Source organism: Oncorhynchus mykiss, chromosome 10 (genome assembly GCF_057628025.1).
Source record: "Oncorhynchus mykiss isolate SJ-2025 chromosome 10, ASM5762802v1, whole genome shotgun sequence".
Taxonomy (NCBI): domain Eukaryota; kingdom Metazoa; phylum Chordata; class Actinopteri; order Salmoniformes; family Salmonidae; genus Oncorhynchus; species Oncorhynchus mykiss.
In genome coordinates, this window is record NC_143031.1 from 36493186 (window position 1) to 36508172 (window position 14987).

The 14987-nt window shown below is 48.1% G+C and overlaps 1 protein-coding gene across 8 annotated transcripts in view; it reads right to left on the minus strand.

The window, feature by feature from the left end:
* Positions 1 to 14987, minus strand: part of LOC110533773 (unconventional myosin-Ic) — a 44544-nt gene that overhangs the window by 1783 nt on the left and 27774 nt on the right. For all 8 annotated transcript variants that reach the window (XM_036990181.2, XM_036990179.2, XM_090186516.1 and 5 more), the window contains 27 exons: positions 14455 to 14570; positions 13668 to 13866; positions 13220 to 13300; positions 9201 to 9380; positions 8982 to 9080; positions 8576 to 8689; positions 8401 to 8472; positions 7989 to 8108; positions 7761 to 7846; positions 7388 to 7493; positions 7214 to 7294; positions 6981 to 7072; positions 6747 to 6841; positions 5112 to 5158; positions 4859 to 4939; positions 4469 to 4574; positions 4259 to 4376; positions 2728 to 2841; positions 2510 to 2586; positions 2209 to 2277; positions 1783 to 2027; positions 1558 to 1641; positions 1264 to 1357; positions 944 to 999; positions 522 to 657; positions 259 to 329; positions 54 to 151 (listed from right to left, as the gene is read on the minus strand). In XM_036990181.2, the coding sequence (XP_036846076.1) occupies positions 54 to 151; positions 259 to 329; positions 522 to 657; positions 944 to 999; positions 1264 to 1357; positions 1558 to 1641; positions 1783 to 2027; positions 2209 to 2277; positions 2510 to 2586; positions 2728 to 2841; positions 4259 to 4376; positions 4469 to 4574; positions 4859 to 4939; positions 5112 to 5158; positions 6747 to 6841; positions 6981 to 7072; positions 7214 to 7294; positions 7388 to 7493; positions 7761 to 7846; positions 7989 to 8108; positions 8401 to 8472; positions 8576 to 8689; positions 8982 to 9080; positions 9201 to 9380; positions 13220 to 13300; positions 13668 to 13866; positions 14455 to 14570 (2837 nt within the window). The remainder of the gene's footprint in view (positions 1 to 53; positions 152 to 258; positions 330 to 521; positions 658 to 943; positions 1000 to 1263; positions 1358 to 1557; positions 1642 to 1782; positions 2028 to 2208; positions 2278 to 2509; positions 2587 to 2727; positions 2842 to 4258; positions 4377 to 4468; positions 4575 to 4858; positions 4940 to 5111; positions 5159 to 6746; positions 6842 to 6980; positions 7073 to 7213; positions 7295 to 7387; positions 7494 to 7760; positions 7847 to 7988; positions 8109 to 8400; positions 8473 to 8575; positions 8690 to 8981; positions 9081 to 9200; positions 9381 to 13219; positions 13301 to 13667; positions 13867 to 14454; positions 14571 to 14987) is intronic.

Here is a 14987-nt window from a genome sequence, read left to right on the forward strand (position 1 = left end):
AGCTTGACCATAGAGAGCCTATTCTAATTCCTAATTCTATGAGCCAGACCCACCTGTCCTGGCTGATGTTGACCTTGTTCTTCTTGTCCGCCATGGTGGCCAGCTTGGTCACCACCTCGATCACATGATCACACTGGAGCACCACATCACTCTACAGGGCAGACAAGGGGTCAGAGGTTAAGTACTTTATGGCACCATGGCAGTAAGTCACCATGACAACTGCTAGATAGAATAACCAGAATGAGGTCATCCTGTTACCTTCTGCTTGTTATCCTCACTGGGCACGTGCAGAACCATGAACCCATCAGTCAGAGAACTCACAGAGATGCCTGGAAAGAGAGGAATGGCACCCTGTTATACATTGCAAACACATGACCACTACCTTATAAGCAATGTTACTAAAAACTCCTGAGGCCTAACCATTTAAGTTCAACCCCCCTGCCCCCGCTCAAGGCCTGCCTTCACCCCTGGCCCACCACCCCCGGTCCCTCAATCCCCTATGACTCCCAGCAGAGACTCACTCCTCAGGGCCGCGTAGTCGATCCTCTGCTTCAGCTTGGCCTCAGCTACCAGCACAGCAAAGGAGGAGGTGAGGAGCAGCTGGCGCGGCCGCGCCTTATAACCCCTCCTATCATACTTAGTCACCGCAACTCCATACTGTCACAGACAGAAGAAGAGGGGAATGGAGAGAGAAATGAAAGAAGTGTGACAGTGAGAGAGAGGGAGGGGTTGTCATAAAAAACTAACGTTTCTGTATTAATATAGATTCAAAGCAATATACGACTTTGTAGAGACACAGTACACAGGAAACACTCAATTAGCATGATTTAAGTACTCAACCAACAACAAGAGAGTGACAGAGGTGAGACGGGTCATGGTAGACTCCAGTCCAAACGGACACAAACACTACAGGGGGATAGTACTACAACATAATGTTATTCACCTTCACTTTGTCATTGCCCAGAGTCTGTATCACTTTGAGGTTGAACTCCTCACTGTCTGTGTACAGGAAAGAGCATCTGTCAGTGGTGTGTTTGTCAAGTCTGTGAAATGTTGAAGTCTGTGTACCACAGGAGGCTGCTGAGGGGAGGACGGCTCATAGTAATGGCTGGAATGGAGTAAATGGAATGGTATCAAACATGTGTTTGATGTGCTGGATACCATTCCATTTATTCCGTTGCAGCCATGACTATAAACCCGTCCTCCCCAATTAAGGTGCAACCAGCCGCCTGGTCAGTGTGTCAGTGAGTGTGTGTGCCCTACCTAGTCTGGAGGCCACAAACAGCTTGGGGACACTCTGGGGATAGCTGTCCTTCTGGTCCTGGAAGATCTGACTGGCTACCACCTTCTGCTCCATCTATAGAGACACAGAAGAGATACATGTGGAGTTGGAGAAAGAGACAGAAGGAGAAAAGGGGAGGAGGAATGGAGTAGGGAGACAGAGAGGGAGAGTGTGTGTGTGTAAGAGAGAATAAAATGAATAGAAAGTGGACAGAAATAACCTTTCTATGTGTTCCCGTCAGGTGAGTGACAGTAACAGACAGTAGAGAAGCCTACCTGTTTCTTCCACTCTGGCTGGATCCTCCTGCAGTAGGCCCGCATCATGTTCTGCATACACAGCCTGCACAGGTGCTCTGACGCCTACACAGACATAGGGTCAGATACAAATAAAACATTGACACATTGTATGTACAACAGTCAGACGCATTGCACCATCACACCTTAGCTTATGCTACATTTCCTTCAGTGTGTGTGTGTGTGTGTACTGTGTGGCTGCAGTACCTCAGTGAGGCTAGGTGGGGGGACGGGCCAGCTCTTGTCCAGGACACTCTTGGGCGGGTTCCTAACCAGCGTCATCAGGAAAGAGAAACGCTGATGGTCCAGGAAGTACTCATTCTCTGGACAGCGCTCATAGTGGCGGTAGATGAAGCCCTTGATGAACTTGCGTATGATTTCAGCAGCGTGTCTGCGGCGCCTTGCCTTACGGCGGGATTTCATCCCTCTCCAGGCAGACTGGATCACTAGCACTATACAGAGAGAAAACAATCAGTCATATCCCAGAAACACCCCAACAAGCTACAACTGTGCAGAACAAACTAAATCATATTCTCGGCCTTACTTCATTTAGCAGAAAGTGGCTGCAGAGTAATTGCTTGAGGAAGCAGTAATTGAGAAGCAGGTAAGAGTGTGAGCTGTTTGATCCCTCACCTGCGTTTCTGATGCGGTGGTACTTGGCCCTCTCTCTGTAGCCCCTCCATGAGGTCTGTAGTGTGAGAGCTAGAACAGAGCACAGGAACAGAGGAGACAAGATGGTGGACCACAGAACAGACTATATCAATTACATCCTTATTACATTTGCTTAGTGTATTATACATCCTCATACTTCTGCCAAGGGCAGTTCACTGTTTTCTACTGCTGCTCTGCTGTTAATCATGTTATTTTCTTCAATACATTAATTCCCCCCAAACTAAACAGCCTTGTCATCGTCCTCCCTGCTGTATAGTCTTACCGAGGGCGGGCCTCCTGGCCTCCAAGGCATCTTCAGTGGTGAACAGAGTCTTTGGGAAACGGATGAAGATCTTGGTCCTGCAAAGATATAGGGAATTACACATCAACAACATACCATCTCATGTTTCTCCTCATAACATGACTAAGGCAAATGGAAGTCCCCTTACTTTCTGTTCTCCCTCCCTCCCCCTCTCCCCCTCCCTCCCTGTGAGTACATACTTTCCCAGTTTGTATTCCTCTGGTTTATAGCCCAGGTGTTGGACCAGAGTGGCAACTCCATCAGCCAGTCTGCCCTGCCAGTTAGGCCACGTCCCGGGACACAGAGACTTGTACCTGTGGTTACAGAAATGTATGTGGTTAATATAGAAACTGTGGTTATAGAAATGTGTAAATAGTCACATAATACAGTGCATTCGGAAAGTATTCAAACCCCTTCCCTTTTTCCACATGTTGTTACGTTACAGCCTTATTCTAAAATTGATTAAAAAAACTATTTTCCTCATCAAGCTACACACAATACCCCATAATGACAAAGCGAAAACAGTTTTTTTGACATTTTTGCAAATTTATAAAACCATAAAAACATTTTAAAAAACGTATTTACATAAGTATTCAGGCCCTTTGCTATGAGACTCGAAATTGAGCTCAGGTGCATCCTGTTTCCATTGATCATCCTTGAGATGTTTCTACAACTTGATTGGAGTAAATTCAATTTATTGGGCATGATTTGGAAAGGCACACATCTGTCCATATAAGGTCCCACAGTTGACAGTGCATGTCAGAGAAAAAAACAAGCCATGAGGTCAAATTAATTCCCATAGAGCTCTGAGACAGGATTGTGTCGAGGCACAGATCTGGGGAAGGGTACCAAACATTTCCGCAGCATTGAAGGTCCCCAAGAACACAGTGGCCTCCATCAATCTTAAATGGAAGAAGTTCGGAACCACAAGACTCTTCCGAGAGCTGGCCGCTCTGGCCTAACTGAGCAATCGGGGGAGAAGGGCCTTGGTCAGGGAGGTGGCCAACCAAGATTCTCTGGTCTGATGAAACCAAGATTTAACTCTTTGGCCTGAATGCCAAGCATCACATCTGGAGGAAACCTGGCACCATCATTATGGTGAAGCAACGTGGTGGCAGCATCATCATGCTGTTGGGATGTTTTTCAGCAGCAAGGACTGGGAGACTAGTCAAGATCAAGAGAAAGATGAACAAAGCAAAGTACAGAGAGATCCTTGATGAAAACCTGCTCCAGAGTGCTCAGGACCTCAGACTGGGGCCGTTCCAACAGGACAACGACCCTAAGCACACAGCCAAGACAATGCATGAGTGGCTTCGGAACAAGTCTCTGAATGTCCTTGAGTGGCCCAGGCAGAGCCGGGACTTGAACCCAATTGAACATCTCTGGAGAGACCTGAAAATAGTTGTGCAGCGACGCTCCCCATCCAAGCTTGTTGCATCATACCCAAGAAGACTCAAGGCTGTAATCGCTGCCAAAGGTGCTTCAACAAAGTACTGAGTAAAGGGTCTGAATACTTATGTAAATGTGATATTTCAGTTATTTTTTTAATATAAATTTGCTAAAATGTCTAATATAATGTTTTTGCTTAATCATTATGGGGTACTGTGTGTAAATTGATGAGGGTTTTTTATATATTTTTTTAACCCATTTTAGAATAAGGCTGAAACGTAACAAAATGTGGAAAAAGGGGTCTAAATACATTCAGAATGCACTGTATACAGACAAACATACCTCTGTAGGAAGGCTTCGTAGCGCCGGCGGTAGGCAAAGCCAGCTCTCCTGACTCTCAGGTTCTCCATCAGACCCAGATATTTGACCTGGTGTCTGACCAGAGCCTCATCAAACCTCCCTGTTGAGAAAGAATATTACATTGTCTGATTGATTGATTGACTGATTGACTTATTTACTGATTGACTGATTTTACTGTGTACGATTGATTACCTGACTGCTTGGCATCGTTGGGTTTGATACAGCGCACATAGGATGGCTCCTTAGACATCAGGATCTCTATCAGTTTGGCCAGGCTGTTCTTAAACTGAGTGGCAGCCTGCAGAGGGCAGCAGTGAGGTGCAATATCAAACTGTGTGTATTTGTGTGCGTGTTAGCTGACTAAACTCAACTTTCAGCACCCAAAGAAAAGCCTGCATTTACACATGACATTGTCCCGTGTAAATGTGTGCTATTCTTTTGTTGTGTAAAATAATTATTTGGGTGCTGAAATCCAGTCCGCCTGCACTAGTCGCTGCTCAACTCCAATGTAAATCATGGAGTTGAGTTTAGTCGGCTGTGAGTGTATATCTGTCTGTGTATGTCTGTGTGCGCGTGTCTCACCGTCTCTGGGCGTTTTTGGGTCGTCACCTCCTCTCTGTTGAAGCACTGACTCAGGATTTGGTTATCTGACTGGCATATGACCTGAACAGAGAAAGCACAACACGGAACCATATAAACACACCACACCACACCTATGGACACTATACTGCATATACCTACTGTAGTGTACACACATAAACAGTGTGAGGGAGTTCTGAGAGAGTTCATGAGTGTGGTCTGTGTTCTCATTTCTCTATTGTTACTCCAGCCTCACCTCTTTCAGGTTTCTGTAGAGCAGGTCGGTGTTTTTGTCCAGAAACCCTGTGATGCAGAAGAACATAAAACAACACACAGAGAGAGTGTGTGTGGTTGAAATCAGTCAATTATTTATTGCAGTTATACTCCAAATATTTCTGTGACCAACTTTTTATTTAGTTTGTCATTTTTTCAGAAGGGGGGTTTACAGGTACAGGTATAGCATTCAAAGTCATATTCATTCAGATATATTCATATATTCAGTTATCATGACATTCAAAAGAAGAAAAAAACACATCAGAAATTAACATAAAGATAAAGAACAGTATCAACAGTTTGGTAAAATTTTGTCTGCAAGGAAAATAAACAAAAAAGTCTCCCCCTCCCAACCCATTCCCCCACTCAGTCCCCATCCACCAACCACATATTGCCTCCTCACCCGGAAACCATGTCTCCCACTCCAGTTAATAGAAATAGCAGAGGTTAGATGGGGTCACCTTCCTTGCTACTTCTACATATTCTGAACAGAGCAGAGCAGGTATAGCCTGTTATCGCTGTGGCTGAGGAATTGGCATATAGTATTTTAATCGAATGAAATTGAAGCCAAGTCCCATATGCTCCAAAACCGAACAAAGTTATGACCATTCTAGTCTATAAAACGTTGTTTTTTTTGCGTTGAGAGATAGAACTGCATTTGGTTTCTGATGAAGCATGTAGGTTATCTTGTTTTTTAACAAACTGGCTTTTGTCTGGATGTACCAATTTGGGTAAGTAAGTTTTGAAACAGGACGACAGAATTTTTGGAAAATAGTTTATCAAAGCTAGAGGGCGATATTGAGCACACTGAATGGAGTCCGTACCTTTTTTATAAAAGGAAAATGAGTGCTGTATTCACATCCCATCCAAATGAACCTTTGTGAATGTTCAGTGCATGCGCAATGTTTATCAGTGCATGCGCAATGTTTATCAGTGCATGCGCAATGTTTATCAGTGCGTGCGCAATGTTTATCAGCGGCATGGGACCCAGCTTCTCCTACCCAAACACTTCATAGAAAGACTGCTCATGAAGAAAGTTGCCCGCTTCCACACCAGTTACAAGTCCAGTGACCCGTACATTTTTGAGGGATTCCGTTTTCTCTTTTAAGAGTTTGATTATCCATTCCAACTTAGCTCGCTCTTTTTGCAGGTCATGAGTCCTCTGTCGCATTGGCTGTCTTCTCCAGACTTTTCACTTTAGTTGAAAAGGTCTCCACTTCAGCAGTGAGCACTGCCAATGATTCATTTACTGGTTTTAATTGTAAGTCGAGGGCAGAGGTAATTTCCACACAAACAATCTCTCGTATAGTGACGGCCAGCTCTTTCTGTAGTCTGGTGTTGAAAACCGCCATGTTCCCACAGTTGAATTGTGGATGGACATATTCTAGTTGCTGAAGTGAAATAGACCTGTTAGTTATTTCTGGTCACACAATGAATGTCCCACACCTTTATATGATGTTTAGTATTGACAAGTTTTAGGAAATAAGTCAGTAAATTTATAGTCATTTGCAAAAGAAAGCCACGATAAGGCGATGCGTTTCAATGCATGCCACCGGAACTGGTTCCTCTGACACGGAACCAGCAGCTGTACTATTGACTGATTGATTAGCTAGCTCACCATTGACAGTGTAGTTGACCTCTCCAGCATAATGAATCAGTCTGAACTCCTCCCTGCCCACCGCCTTGCGTGTCTTCCCATTCGCCAATTTGTGACTGACAGACATAGAGACAATTCATATCTTAGATACAGAGCCACAAATATACACACAAATACATTTTGGGGTGATGGTGCAAATACATAAACAAAATATGACATGTGTGTGTGTGTGTGTAAGAGAAAGATTGGACTCACGTGACAAAATGGGCATGGCCTCCCAAAGTGTCCTCAAGCTTCTCCAGGAAGGAGATATCACTGGGCTCCCCTGGCCTCAAACACTCCTCATCCTACAACACATTTCACATATATATGTTAACATTCAAACAGAGAGAGGGAGAGGACAGAGGGAGAGAGATACCAGAGAGAGGAGAAAGACTAAAGAGAGTCAGATAAACTACTAAACTGAAGGGAACGCCAGTCATTCTCACCAGGATGGAGATAAAGCCTTTGTGTTTCTCCTCCACCAGGTCACAGATGATCTTGTTGTCAAAGTACTTCACCGGCTCCCACTGAAATACACAGTTGCATTTAATGAACTACAACCTCATCACTAGTATACCTCTATTCTTGTTTTGTATTTTTCTCTGAGTACACAGACTCACAGTGATGCCCTCTGCTTCGTATTCCTCCTGCTCAGACTTGAGGGTGAGCTTGATGAACAGCTGCTGCAGCTTCTCATTGCAGTAGTTGATGCAGAACTGCTCAAAACTACAGGGAGATTGTTAGGTTTAGAAAGATGGCACAAAACAACTGTGCTACAATATGTTAACTAGGCAGCCTAATTCGGATCTTTGTTTCACTAATTGGTCTTTTGACCAATCAGATCTGATGTGAAAAGATCTGATGTGATTGGTCAAAAGACCAATATTAGAGGAAATAATATCAGAATTGGGTTGACTGTACAAACAAATGGCTCACACACACACACACACACCACACACACAGTAAGTTAACAGCTAGAATGTTTTCAGGTACCTATTGTGTTGGAAGACCTCAAAGCCGTAGATATCCAGCAGTCCTATGACTGATGATGAGCCCTTACTGCTGTTGTACACTTCATCCTGTAAATAGAACACAATCCACTCAGTTTTGGAGTTAGCAAGCAGCATTACGGTAGCTGGCAAAGAGAGAGCAATAATTAAGAGGAAATAATTGGTGAATTGTTTTGCTAGCTAGCTATCATGATTGATGTGTGTGAGAGACCTTGAAAGCCAGAGACTGGTTGATCTTCGCCACCAGCCAGGTGAAGGCACGGCCGTAAACCGCTTTGGCCAAGGCATCACGGGCTGCCACAGCCTGCTCAAAACTCAACGGGCCTATCATCTGGAACATACACACACATAAGTACGCAGTACACACACATACGTACGCAGTACACACACATACGTACACACACATTGAAATAAAATACTTTGTGTTATTTCTGGGCTCAGCTGTACTTTATCAGTATCCTCTCTTTTAAACAAATTAATCACAATATTTATGCCATACACATCGATGGCATACTGTATTACTTCTTGGTAAGTGGGATATTAAATTAGATTATATTAAATTATATTAGCAGGCTTCAGGCATAGTTTTGTATGAAGTGAAACATCCCACCATACACACTCACCTCTTCCCCTTTGGCAGTGAGTTTCTTATGAGTGAGAGCCTCTCTCAGTGCTGGTCCATCCACACCCAACAGCTGCAGAACAAGCAGTACAACATCAACATCTGCCTTTAAAATGGAGAATTAGGGAATGTGTCAGTCTGTGGGAGGAGGTAGAGTTCATGTTAGAAGTTCTAACCTTGGACAGATATGTGAGCTGTGGCTCAGTGGTGATCTGGGTTTCTCCATCCTCCCCTTCTCCAAACTGAGTGTTCCCAAGATGAAGGACACTTGCGATGATATTCAACAGATCCTAGCAGGGAGAGAGAAGAGACACATTTAAACCATGACATTCTCACTGTTTTCAGAGTGAATCTTTGGGTGGGTATTTGCAGTGACATACAGTATGTACACCAGTGGAGGCTGGTGGGAGGAGCTATAGGAGAGCGGGCTCATTGTAATAGCTGGGTGTGAACAATTGGAACAGAGTCAAACATGAGGTTTCCATATGTTTGATATCGTTCCATTCATTCCATTATAATGAGCACGTTCTTCCATAGCTTCCCCCACCAGCCTCCTCTGATGTACACTAAAGTGTTTCTGACCTCCACCTCCTCTTCATGGAAGCCAATGACGGTCAGGGCTTTCCTCACTGTTTTCCAGTCACTCTTGTCATTGATGGAGCTCACCCTGGGACAGCAACCCTAAGAGGTACAGGACATCCCTGTTCAAATGACCACACACACACACACACACACACACACACACACACACACACACACACACACACACACACACACACACACACACACACACACACACACCTTGACCAGGTAGTGGTATTTCTGAGCGTTTCTCTCCAGGCCCAGCTTGCTGAGCTGGTCTTGTTCTCCTCCCTCCAGCAGCTGGTAGAATATATGGAAGTTCCTCTCTCCGTGGTTCTGGTGCACCACACGAGACTTCTCCAGTAGGTAATTGAGGATGTGGCCTCCTATGGGTGCCCCCTAGGGGAGGTTAGGCACAGGGACAGTCAAGGTACTGTTGAGTGTGGTCCTACTAGAGCTTCTTTAGCTACATCATGTTTTAGATTCATAGTAAGGCATGCTGTATGGTAAGCCATGAATGTCACATGTATTAGTCACGCACAATCAGTTGATTGATTATTACAGGTGTCACGTTCTGACCTCTATTTCCTTTGTTTTTTGTATTTATTTAGTATGGTCAGGGCGTGAGTTGGGTGGGCAGTCTATGTTCGTTTTTCTATGTTTTGGGTCAGTTCTATGTTTTCGGCCTAGTATGGTTCTCAATCAGAGGCAGGTGTCATTAGTTGTCTCTGATTGAGAATCATACTTAGGTAGCCTGGGTTTCACTGTTTGTTTGTGGGTGATTGTTCCTGTCACTGTGTTTGTTTTCACAGGATAGGCTGTATAGGTTTTCACGTTCCGTTTGTTGTTTTTGTAGAGTTAAGTTATTTCATGTATCGTTCAGTTTCCATTAATTAAAGAACATGAGTAACCACCACGCTGCGCTTTGGTCCGCTTCTTCTCCTCCTATAGACGAACACCGTTACAGAATCACCCACCACAACAGGACCAAGCGGTGTGGTAATGGGCAAAGGAGAAAGCAGCAGCAGGAGCAGCGCGAGGAGGTATGGACAGGGGAGGACGAATTAGACGGTAAAGGACCTTGGGCTCAGCCAGGAGAATATCGCCGCCCCAAGGAAGAACGGGAGGCGGCGAAAGCGGAGAGGCGCTGGTACGAGGAGGCAGCGCGGCGTCGTGGATGGAAGCCCGGGAGTCAGCCCCAAAAATTTCTTGGGGGGGGGCTAACAGGGAGTATGGCTACGCCAGGTAGGAGACCTGAGCCAACTTCCTGTGGTTACCGGGGGGCTAGAGAGACCGGGCAGGCACCGTGTTATGCTGTGGAGCGCACGGTGTCCCCAGTGCGGGTGCACAGCCCGGTGCGGTACATTCCAGCTCCGCGTATCGGCCGGGCTAGAGTGGGCATCGAGCCAAGTGCCATGAAGCCGGCTCTACGCATCTGGTCTCCAGTGCGTCTCCTTGGGCCGGCTTACATGGCACCAGCCTTGCGCACGGTGTCCCCGGTTCGCCTGCATAGCCCAGTGCGGGCTATTCCACCTTGCCGCACTGGCAGGGCGACCGGGACCATTCAACCGGGTAAGGTTGGGCAGGCTCGGTGCTCAAGAGCTCCAGTGCGCCTGCACGGCCCGGTCTATCCGTCACCACCTCCACACCCCAGCCCTCCGGTGGCAGCTCCCCGTACCAGGTTGTCTCTCCGGCCCATCCGTCCAGAGCCTTCCTCCTCTCCAGCGCTGCCGGAGTCTCCCGCCTCTCCGGCGCTACCAGAGCCTTCCTCCTCTCCAGCGCTGCCGGAGTCTCCCGTCTGTCCGGCGCCGCTGCCGGAGCCTCCCGCCTGTCCGGCGCCTCTGCCGGAGCCTCCCGCCTGTCCGGCGCCTCTGCCGGAGCCTCCCGCCTGTCCGGCGCCTCGGCCGGAGCCTCCCGCCTGTCCGGCGCCTCGGCCGGAGCCTCCCGCCTGTCCGGCGCCTCGGCCGGAGCCTCCCGCCTGTCCGGCGCCTCTGCCGGAGCCTCCCGCCTGTCCGGCGCCTCTGCCGGAGCCTCCCGCCTGTCCGGCGCCTCTGCCGGAGCCTCCCGCCTGTCCGGCGCCTCTGCCGGAGCCTCCCGCCTGTCCGGCGCCTCTGCCGGAGCCTCCCGCCTGTCCGGCGCCTCTGCCGGAGCCTCCCGCCTGTCCGGCGCCTCTGCCGGAGCCTCCCGCCTGTCCGGCGCCTCTGCCGGAGCCTCCCGCCTGTCCGGCGCCTCTGCCGGAGCCTCCCGCCTGTCCGGCGCCTCTGCCGGAGCCTCCCGCCTGTCCGGCGCCTCTGCCGGAGCCTCCCGTCTGCCCGGCGCCTCTGCCGGAGCCTCCCGTCTGCCCAGCGCCGCCCGTCTGCCCAGCGCCGCCCGTCTGCCCAGCGCCGCCAGCGCCGCCCGTCTGCCAGGGGCCGCCAATGCCGCCCGTCAGCCAGGGGCCGCCAGTGCCGCCCGTCAGCCAGGGGCCGCCAGTGCCGCCCGTCAGCCAGGGGCCGCCAGTGCCGCCAGTCAACCAGGGGCCGCCAGTGCCGCCAGTCAGCCAGGGGCCGTCAGTGCCGCCAGTCAGCCAGGGGCCGTCAGTGCCGCCAGTCAGCCAGGGGCCGCCAGTGCCGCCAGTCAACCAGGGGCCGCCAGTGCCGCCAGTCAGCCAGGGGCCGCCAGTGCCGCCAGTCAGCCAGGGGCCGCTAGAGCCCCTCCGCCCGGAGCAGCTGCCCCTCCGTCCCGAGCAGCTGCCCCTCTGTCCCGAGCAGCTGCCCCTCTGTCCCGAGCAGCTGCCCCTCTGTCCCGAGCTGCTGCTTCACCTCTGTCCCGAGCTGCCCCTCTGTCCCAAGCAGCCCCTCTGTCCAGTGGGGTCATTGAGAGGGGTGGGCATGGGGAGTAAGCCACGGAGGCGGACAATACGGCGGACTAAGACAATGGCGAAGTGGGGTCCGCGTCCCGCGCCAGAGCCGCCACCGCGGACAGACGCCCACCCAGACCCTCCCCTATAGGTCAAGGTTTTGCGGCCGGAGTCCGCACCTTTGGGGGGGGGTACTGTCACGTTCTGACCTCTATTTCCTTTGTTTTTTGTATTTATTTAGTATGGTCAGGGCGTGAGTTGGGTGGGCAGTCTATGTTCGTTTTTCTATGTTTTGGGTCAGTTCTATGTTTTCGGCCTAGTATGGTTCTCAATCAGAGGCAGGTGTCATTAGTTGTCTCTGATTGAGAATCATACTTAGGTAGCCTGGGTTTCACTGTTTGTTTGTGGGTGATTGTTCCTGTCACTGTGTTTGTTTTCACAGGATAGGCTGTATAGGTTTTCACGTTCCGTTTGTTGTTTTTGTAGAGTTAAGTTATTTCATGTATCGTTCAGTTTCCATTAATTAAAGAACATGAGTAACCACCACGCTGCGCTTTGGTCCGCTTCTTCTCCTCCTATAGACGAACACCGTTACAACAGGGGCTGAGTCACTGGCTTACTGGGGCTCTTTCATACTGTCCCTGGGAGGGGTGTGTCACCTGAGTGGGTTGAGTCACTGATGTGATCTTCCTGTCTGGGTTCCTGTTTGGCCCTGTCTGGGGGTGTCCTCGGATGGGGCCACAGTGTCTCCTGACCCCTCTTGTCTCAGCCTCCAGTATTTATGCTGCAGTAGTTTATGTGTCGGGGGGCTAGGGTCAGTTTGTTATATCTGGAGTACTTCTCCTGTCCTATTTGGTGTCCTGTGTGAATTTAAGTGTGCTCTCTCTAATTCTCTCTTTCTCTCTCTCTCTCGGAGGACCTGAGCCCTAGGACCATGCCTCAGGACTACCTGACATGATGACTCCTTGCTGTCCCCAGTCCACCTGGCCGTGTTGCTGCTCCAGTTTCAACTGTTCTGCCTTATTATTATTGGACCATGCTGGTCATTTATGAACATTTGAACATCTTGGCCATGTTCTGTTATAATCTCCACCCGGCACAGCCAGAAGAGGACTGGCCACCCCACATAGCCTGGTTCCTCTCTAGGTTTCTTCCTAGGTTTTGGCCTTTCTAGGGAGTTTTTCCTAGCCACCGTGCTTCTACACCTGCATTGCTTGCTGTTTGGGGTTTTAGGCTGGGTTTCTGTACAGCACTTTGAGATATCAGCTGATGTACGAAGGGCTATATAAATACATTTGATTTGATTTGATGGAATGGGGTGCTGTAGAGATAGTATAGCATGAGTGTCAGCGATGGTAGACCTATATGTGGGAAATCCCTCAATCCAAGACAGGCTTACCCTGAAGTCAAACTGGACATCCATGTATTTTCCAAAGCGGCTGGAATTGTCGTTCCGCAATGTTTTGGCATTACCAAAGGCCTGCAGAGAGAGAGCCAGGAAAAGAGAGAGAGAGAGGAAGTGAGTGTGGGAAACAACAGAGATACGATCAAACACAGCTGAGAGAGAGGAAGCATTAACAGTACAGTAATAGCATGTTCACAGCAGCACCTATCTATTGTTATGGCTTCGTCAGAGATTGGTTCAAAATATGCAATGGATCAACATGCTTTCCCTCATCTACTAATAGAGTTACTTCTTTGAAGGAACATCATTTTGTAGTGGGCCATTCATTTATCTCATTAATGTTACACCAGTCTCAGTACCCCTGCTATAAATGTCCTTCCTCCTCCAGAGCCTATAGAGGTGCTCCTAGGAAGAGATCCTTGGGAGTGGGCGGGGTGTGTACCTCAAGAACAGGGTTGGACTGCAGCAGCCGGTCCCGGATCGTGCTCATGTGGTCAGTGACAGGGCAGGTAGTGGCATAGTACTGGAGGATCTTCTTAGAGGCCTCGGTCTTCCCTGCTCCGCTCTCCCCAGAGATCAGGATACACTGGTCCCTCCTCTCAGTCCGCATGGCTCGGTACGTGTTGTCTGACACCGCATAGCTACAGGATAGAGAAACAGAGGGGTGGGATACAAACATGATGTCAGCTAGTGATTGGGCTCATACTGGGGTATTCACATACAGTGGATCACCATCTTATAGTAAACATAGACTACATATTGTAAATGTAATGTTCCAGAGCACATTCAGATATACACACACTCATTCTAGTCCTGCTGGGTCAGAGAAAGGTTAACCTCTATGGGATTGGTGTCCCCCCCACAGGACGGTTAAGCTAATGTAGGCTAATGTGATTAGCAGGTTGGAAGTAACAAAAACATTTCTGAGGACATAAAAGTATCTGAAATGGGCAGAAAGCTTACATTTTTGTTAAATCTAACTACACTGTCCAATTTACAGTAGCTATTACAGAGAAAGAATACCATGCTACTGTTTGAGGATAGTACACAGCTATGACCTCGAAAATGTATTAATAAACCAATTAGGCACATTTGGGCAGTCCTGATAGAACATTTTGAACAGAATTGCAATGGTTCATTGAATCAGTCTAAAACGTTGCACATACACTGCTGCCATCTAGTGGCCAAAATCTAAATTGTGGCTAATCAGGGGTCAGAGGGTGACTTACATGTGGGGTGATATCTCGTAGAAGCTGACCCCTCGGTAGCGCTCCATGTGCGCCTTGGAGTAGATCTCCAGGTCCTTGTATGGGTTCACTGATACCAACACTGACCCTATGTAGGTCTGACAGGGAGACAAGACCCGCACACTGCAGTCACCAACCCCTCTAATACAAACCCACAAAAACACTGATATAAAAAAAATCTACAAATAGCAAACATTATGTTAAAGCTACAGATGTAAGATCTTCTTCCAGCCGGATTGCTACAGCAGGGAAATGATCATGCAGCAACAGGAAATGTGAATTTTTCTGTGGATTATAATTATTGGACATTTTTTTGTAGGGTACAACGCAAATCAAGTGAAACATTATGTTAAAGCTACAGATGTAGGATCTTCATTTCAGCCAGAAAACTATCCTGCAGCAACAGGAAATGTGAATTGTTCTGTAGATTATAATTATTGGACATTTCTTGTAGTGTACAAGGCAAATCAAGTGGACATTACAAACTTTAGAAGCCTTTTTAAACCTCCAATCCA